This window comes from Pelecanus crispus, chromosome W, assembly GCF_030463565.1.
Source record: "Pelecanus crispus isolate bPelCri1 chromosome W, bPelCri1.pri, whole genome shotgun sequence".
Taxonomy (NCBI): domain Eukaryota; kingdom Metazoa; phylum Chordata; class Aves; order Pelecaniformes; family Pelecanidae; genus Pelecanus; species Pelecanus crispus.
The window spans coordinates 18145113-18153446 of NC_134675.1; the positions used below are offsets into that span (position 1 = coordinate 18145113).

The following is an 8334-nucleotide window of genomic DNA, read 5'->3' on the forward strand; positions in this document are numbered from 1 at the left end:
GTATGATAAAAACAATATTGAACATCTTTATTACAGGAATGAGTCTTGTGGTTATAGAAGAGTTCATGAGAGCGCTCCTAGAGGTAGAACTGTAAGAGTTCTGCATTTTCTCTTGAACTGATTACTGATGAAACAAATAGTTTCAACCAATCCTGAAAAGCCCAGCAAATGCATTTTTCAACAGCACAAGAAATACTTAGCTTAAAATTCACTAAAGAAACCCAAATAAGTCATATACATAGTGAAAAACTATCTTTCCAATTAAAAAAAAAAAATTAATCTGCACATTCTCCATTCCTTACATCTCTTTCCACACTGAGAAAATATTGGTTAAAACAAGATTTCAGTGCTTTGTATGATTACATTTGTCCTGGTTTCAGCTGGGATAGAGTTAATTTTCTTCCTAGTAGCAGGCATAGTGCTGCGTTTTAGATTTAGGATGAGAAGAATGCTGATAACACACTGATGTTTTAGTGGTTGCTAAGTACTGCTTATGCTACTCAAGGACTTTTCAGCTTCCCATGCTCTGCCAGGTACACAAGAAACTGGGAGGGGGCACAGCCAGAATAGTTCACCCAAACTGACCAAAGGGCTATTCCATACCATATGATGTCATGCTCAGTATATAAACTGGGGGGAGTTGGCTGGGGGGCAGCGATTGCCGCTCAGGAACTGTCTGGGTATCAGTCAGCGGGTGGTGAGGAATTGCATTGTACATCACTTGATTTGTATATTATTATTACTGTTATATCTTTATCAACAATCTGGATGAGGGGATTGAGTGCACCCTCAGTAAGTTTGCAGATGACACCAAACTGGGTGGGAGTGTCAATATGCTCGAGGGTAGGATGGTCCTGCAGAGGGATCTGGACAGTCTGGATCGATGGGCTGAGGCCAACTGTATGAGGTTCAACAAGGCCAAGTGCCAGGTCCTGCACTTGCGTCACAACAACCCCATGCAACGCTACAGGCTTGGGGAAGAGTGGCTGGAAAGCTGCCTGGCAGAAAAGGACCTGGGGGTGCTGGTAGACAGCCGGCTGAACATGAGCCAGCAGTGTGCCCAGGTGGCCAAGAAGGCCAACAGCGTCCTGGCTTGTATCAGGAATAGTGTGGCCAGCAGGAGCAGGGAAGTGATTGTCCCCCCTGTACTGGGCACTGGTGAGGCCGCACCTGGAATACTGTGTCCAGTTTTGGGCCCCTCAATACAAGAAGGACATAGAGGTGCTGGAGCATGTCCAGAGAAGGTCAACGAAGCTGGTGAAGGGTCCGGAGCACAGGCCTTATGAGGATCGGCTGAGGGAACTGGGACTGTTTAGCCTAGGGAAGAGGAGGCTGAGGGGAGACCTTATCGCTCTCTACAACTACCTGAAAGGAGGTTGTAGTGAGGTGGGTGTTGGTCTCTTCTCCCAAGTAGCTAGCGATAGGACAAGAGGAAATGGCCTCAAGCTGCGCCAGGGGGAGGTTTATATTGGATATTAGGCAAAATTTCTTCACGGAAATAGTAGTCAAGCATTGGAACAGGCTGCCCAGAGAGGTGGTGGAGTCACCGTCCCTGGAAGTGTTCAAAAAACAGGTAGATGTGGCACTTTGGGACATGGTTAGTCTACCCTTAATTGGTTTAGTGTGGACTTGGTAATGTTAGGTTAATGGTCGGACTGGATGATCTTAAGGGTCTTTTCCAACCTAAACGATTCTATGATTCTATATATATTCTTCGCTTAAATTTAAAGGTACAGTATGATTTTAACTTACTACGCATGCTCAAGGAGAGTGGGGGGAGTAGTCTTTCTAGTTTTTAATTGAGTCAGTGGTCGCAATCTCCCCCGCCGAAAGTACCTTTCCCCTACTTTCCTTCTTGGTGGATCCTTAGTAACTCTTCATGGTTTACTAGTCAAGACAATAATACATCGCCTTGTGTCCTGTTCCTGGACAATTTGTCATTAGCAGTCTATTAACCAAACAAAAGCATAGACAGGGTAGGGCTTTACAATGGACATTCTATAGCAGCATCAGCTTTGGATAACAATATGATTAATAATTCTTGCTACTGCTGCCCCAGTAGAATTGCTCTTATGTGCTAGCAAAACTGTCTTGCAGTTATTTTAGGCAGTGAAACTGAGTGACTTAAGGTTAGAACAGTAAAGGAGGATAGATATTAAAGTGTTCAGCATTGTAATCTTTAAGCTTTGTGGCTAGCTCAGTCTAGCACAACTTATGCCAGTAATATGGGTGTCTTTTTTGTGAGCAATAATAAAAAAAAGCTGAAGATGTATCTTAAGCCATTTTCTCCTTGGGTTGCAGAGATGCATGTGTGTCATTTTGAAAACTTGTTTTACACATTGGCACCTAAGTTGTTCTTTCAGGAGTTATTTTAGCCCGCTTCCCCCATCGTCTGAGGAGGTACCATGTTCCTCAAACTGCACCCTTGATCTCTGTACATCTTTGCACAATAGCAAAAATATTCATATGCTGCTGGCAAATCTTATGAACCAGGAAGAGTCAAGTATGCTTAGCTAATGTAATGATTATGTAGTAGATAGGTGTGGTGTGTTAATTGTAATGTATAAAAGTTATAGAAAACTTTGGTAGGTGTGCTAGCTTTGTGGACCAGCTGGGTTAGCTCAGTTGGTTAGAGCATGGTGCTAATAACGCCAAGTTCACAGGTTCAATCCCTGCTTACTGCAGGGGGGTTGGGCTCGATGATCTCTCAAGGTCCCTTCCAACCCAAAGCATTCTATGATTCTATGAATTACCACCTAGCACCCATCTCTGCGCAGAAATGAAATAAAACCATATCTCATCTCAGTGTGTGAAGGTTGGCTTATTGCACAACAGGTAAACAAGCCCTATTTGGGACAACAATATCATCAATAAATCCATATGAAACTTTTGAGTTTTCTATGCCATATATTTTATACTGATGGATCCCAAAGATGATATCTGACTTCTGCCATTAAGCAGAAAATGTTTGAATCAGTTTACCAAAATCATCACAGCTTAGATAACAAAACCTATAACAAACTGTGCATGAAAAACATAACTGGGTGAAAAGCATTCCAAATACACCAAAATACACCATTAAAACCCACATCAATTTAAAAATACAATAATTACTGGGAAGGGATGAAATTTAAGCTAAACGCTATGTGGTTATACTTTTGGGACAGCTGAAACAGGCTAGCTATACTAGTGTAGCTTTCAAATCACACAAATGACCACTTTAATCCAGTATAAATCTAGACTGAAGCACAAGGAGTAGTTATGTTCCTACTCCTATGAGCATGATATACTTACTATATGTCATGCTCATACATAAGAGGCTAGCATTCAAGCAGCAACTCCATAAGCCAGCTAAGAACTGCTTTGTCTAAAACTTAATCTGACCAAACAAGATGTTTTCCTGAAGAGGAGATCAGGATTTATGCCACACTGAAGTGACTGTGTAACCACTGCTACAGCAAAAGGGCCAAGAACTGAATAAGCCATTAAACCAGAATTGTTTTCTCTAGTCAGGAAGGAATCCAAGTCAGGAGTAAACCTTACTAACAAGTGAAATAAGGAAGTTTAAGTCATCTTTACCTTCATTGTACTTCCTCTAAATGTGATGATTAATCATTTAGGGGGAGGACAGCCTTACCTTCATAACAAGTCAAGACAGTTATTCTAAAAGGGGTATGAAATTACTTTTAAACAAACCTACAGTTATGAGAAACATCCTGAATTAATGCTTTGTTTTTTAAAAAAAATACACTATTGTGTGAATAACAGTTGGAATACTAGGCTTTGCCTTGGTTTCCTGGCATTTTTCTATTTCTGTCACAAATTCCATAACATAAACAATAGTTCCTATTTAACTGTTTTAAAAGAAAAAGCTTACTATAATGTTTTGAAAACAGAGTATGCTAAACAAAATAGCAGACAACCCAGGAACCTAAAATACTGAAGTTCAAAATTCAGGATCCTGGTTTAATTTATTGTTCTTAAAGCAAGACTGGAGTTTGACTTTTGCATATTCCACTGAGGGACTACAAGGACCTTATTTTAAAAACTTTGGCAACAGTAATTCTTAAGAGGCTGAATCAATAGGAATCAAACAGAAACACTATTTTGAGCTGATCCAGTTATCATTCCATATACTATCTTTCCCATTTTCCTCTAAATAAAGTAGACAGAATATAAGACAGAGTCACTTCACAAAGCAGCCAGGAGAGTAACATGTATTGTGACACATTTTAGTAGGTCACTGGAAAATAAAGAAAATTGCTGGGCTTTGTTACTTACAAAAAACAGACAAAACCCCTAAACTAACAAAAAAACCCAACCCTGTTGATTTCTAAGGATTTTCTTACCTTGGACACATTGCTGATATAATTCAGTTGATAAGTACTCTCTTTATCTATTTGATTACAAAGATTTTGTAAAGTGGAAGCATACTCCTTATCACTTTTTACTCGCATAACCATAAATTTCTTCACTGTTTCCAGCAGTCGTAGTTCCCAGTCTTGCAGTTTTAATAAAGCATCATGAGAATGCTTCAGGTCACTTCCAAACCCCATTTTTTAAGGCACTCTATACCGCACAGGTGACAAGACAGATTCTTCACCACATCTGAAAGTAAAACAAGATTCATGAGAAACATATCAAAAGAAAAACTTGTGTTACAAAAGGCAACTATTAATGCCTAAACTCTGAAATAACATAACCATAAGATTAAGCATTACCTTATATATACCACTTGGAAACCAACTGAAAAGAGGGTCAAAACAGTTTCAAACACCAACCTATGACTTGAAGAGATCCCAGGTCCTCCATGTTACTTTGAACTGTCAGCTTAATCTCAGTTTGTAGCCTCCAGTTTCCCATCTGTAAAATATAGTAGTATAATAGTACCTACCTGTACTGGCTCTGGCTGGGATAGAGTTAATTTTCTTCATAGCAGCCTTTATGGGGCTATGTTTTGGATTTGTGCTGAAAACAGTGTTGATAATACAGGGATGTTTTTGTTATTGCTGAGCATTGCTTACACAGAGTCAAGGCCTTTTCTGCTCATCACACTGCCCCACCAGTGAGTAAGCTGGGGACGGGCAAGAAGTTGGGAGGGGACAGAGCTGGGGTAGCTGACCCAAACTGACCAAAGGGATATATTCCATGCCATATAACGTCATGTTCGGCAATAAAAACAGGGGGTAGTCTTTCCACAGTAGCTGTTGCTCAGAAACTGGCCAGACATCGGTCTGCTTTTGGGAAGTGGCGAGTGATTGCCTTTGCATCACGTGTTCCCCCCTCCTCCCCTTTCACTTATTAAATTGTATTTATCTCAACCCACAAGTTTTTCTTGCTTTTGCTCTTCTAATTCTTTCCCCATCTCACTGCAGGGAAAATGAGTGAGTGGCTGGTGGGTGTTTAGTTGTTGGCTGGGGCCAGCCTACCACACTCCCTAACTCTAAGGGACTAGTCCTAGTGACTCAAAATATTTGATTCCAGTGTTAAGTCCTAAGAGCACTGCATCTCTGAGAAATGGATAACTGGAAGATGACTAGGTAGTTTGTTCCTAAATACTGTGGTAAAAGTTTCAGATTCAACCTCCCAAAAGTTAGAAGATATCTCAAATAGGTTCCCCGTGCAAACTTACACTGATCCCCCTGAGATACACACATCATAACAGAGTCCTTAATGTCATACCATTTCCCCCTAAAGCAGCTCCGTCTCATTGCACAAAATGGACATAATTTGATAATCAGATAAGAAATACTGATTACTGTATGAAAACCTACCGCACAACTGCAGGTCAAAGACATGTCTGAGCTAGCTTTAAAACACCTGCTTGTGATACTGATACACATGCAGCCACATCACAGAAGAGTTGAGCACATATATGAGCAACTTTCAAAGACTTACATGGGTTCAGCCCACAGGGCAAAACCTCATTTTCTGTGTATCCACCTAAAACTTATCCCCCTAAAACTTATCCCCATACTAATCAGCTTCAAACTTGGTCAGGTAAACTTATATAAACTACAATTACAACTCTAGACCGCAGCACAAACATACCCTGCACATTGTTTTTTCACCAGTTCCTGCACTCCAGACAAGCCTTAGTTCTTCTGAACACAGAAGTATTAATTTCTTCATAGGCTTTTCATTGCCACTTAAATTAGCTGAGTGCTTTACAAACATTCATAGATTTATCTTCCTAACAGTCCAAGAGGTGAAGCAAGACTAATACTCTTATTTTATGCAGATAACTAAGACACAGAAATTCATGTCAACATTGTACCAGCTAATACCGGATACCTAATTTGCAAGGCTTAAAGACAGACTTTTCAGAGTGCCTAGCATTTTTAACATACTAAACATCTAGAACAAAGACACAATTGGCTTCAGTTACCACACAGAATTTCTGCAAATCAGAACCTACAACTTGAAAGCTGACTATCAGATAACAAAGAACAGTCATCACATAGGCAAATTTTGATGTATACGATTTGTCCAATATGATGTGTCATGGTAATAGCAGCATAATCACTTTATCTCCAGAGTAGCCTTACTCCCAAAACCATTCCTTCTCTTCCTGCAGTTTCCTGCCTCAGTTAGCTCTTCCAGAAAGTTACTGAAATAAGCCTCATTCACTACATATTTATTCTCAGAACACAAGCTACGGTATGTAACTAAAGAAACCATGATCCTACAAAGAAAATAAAAATAGCATTGTGTTGTTATGCATGTACTCAAATAGAGACAAATGAAGGTTTTATGAGTAACCTTAGATCTTGCTGTCACAAGCTTTCATATGCTCTTAACTTCAAAAGCATCATATTATATTCAGAATTCTTACTGATGGTTAAGAGCTCTGTCATACAGAGCAACACTAAATATGTATTTGCTCTATTTATAAAGGATAGTCTCTGTCATTAGCTGTATTAATGCTAATATTTTTACAGTTAAAGTTTAAGAACAGTCTTGCAAAAAAAATTTAGTAAGATGAATGAAAGAAAAAATTTTAAGATACTTATTAACATGACTGGTGCTTCATTTGTGATTTTTGACACCCTTTAGATTTATATCTACTTTTGTGACAGCTAATTTTTCTCCTACCACACTTCAGAGTTATAAGCTACTTATATTTCAGAATCGGAAAAGAATGTAACTGAATCTCAGGATAAAGTTTGGCCCTGTGCTACTAGTAAAGTGCCGACTTCCATCTTTTACTGAAAGACAGGAGGACAAGGGAGGGAAGAAATGTGCTCAGCATATGATATTTCATTCAGCTCTTACTGACTCACAGTGAATCAATAGAACAAAAGATCTAATAATATCTCACTTCAGCCTGCTAAGTCTCCCTTCCTTAAGCAACAATTAGATTGTTTTCAGATTACACTATTAGATGCCTGGATACATTGAACAAAAAGCATATACATACTGGACTCTGATCTTTGTTTTAAATCATTCCATTCACCACAACAGAAGCAGCGTAACAAAAATTTGTTTTGCAAGAGAGATAAAATTCTAATTCTTTAAGACTAACAAGGATAAAGTTTCAGAGCTGATGATTCTCAACTGGGCAAGCCAGCCTTAGCACTCCTCCCGTGTAAATTAAGACAGTGTTGAATACAGAAATTAGAATCATAGACTCATTTAGGTTGGAAAAGACCCTTAAGATCATCGAGTCCAACTGTAAACCTAACACTACCAAGTCCACCACTAAACCACGTCCCTAAGCACCACGTCTAGACGTCTTTTAAATACTCCCTGGGATGGTGACTCAACCACTTCCCTGGGCAGCCTGTTGCAATGCATGACAACCCTTTCTGTGAAAAAGTTTTTCCTAATATCCAATCTAAACCTCCCCTGACACAGCTTGAGGCCATTTCCTCTTGTCCTGTTGCTAGTTACTTGGGAGAAGAGACCAACACCCACCTCACTACAACCTCCTTTCAGGGAGTTGTAGAGAGCGATAAGGTCTCCCCTCAGCCTCCTCTTCTCCAGACTAAACAACCCCAGTTCCCTCAGCCGCTCCTCATAAGGCCTGTGCTCCAGACCCTTCACCAGCTTTGTTGCCCTTCTTTGGACACGCTCCAGCACCTCAATGTCTTTCTTGTATTGAGGGGCCCAAAAATGGACACAGTATTCCAGGTGCGGCCTCACCAGCGCCAAGTACAGGGGCACAATCACCTCCCTGCTCCTGCTGGCCACACTATTCCTGATACAAGCCAGGATGCTGTTGGCCTTCTTGGCCACCTGGGCACACTGCTGGCTCATGTTCAGCCGGCTGTCTACCAACACCCCCAAGTCCTTTTCGGCCAGGCAGCTTTCCAGCCACTCTTCCCCAAGCCT

General features: G+C 40.4%; 1 protein-coding gene across 2 annotated transcripts in view; it reads right to left on the reverse strand.

The window, feature by feature from the left end:
* Positions 1-4556, reverse strand: part of LOC142596461 (tyrosine-protein kinase Fer-like) — a 187981-nt gene extending 183425 nt beyond the window's left edge. For both annotated transcript variants that reach the window (XM_075725571.1, XM_075725572.1), the window contains exon 1: positions 4350-4556. In XM_075725571.1, coding sequence (XP_075581686.1) covers positions 4350-4556 — 207 coding nt within the window. The remainder of the gene's footprint in view (positions 1-4349) is intronic.
* Between the last annotated feature and the right edge of the window lie 3778 nt (positions 4557-8334).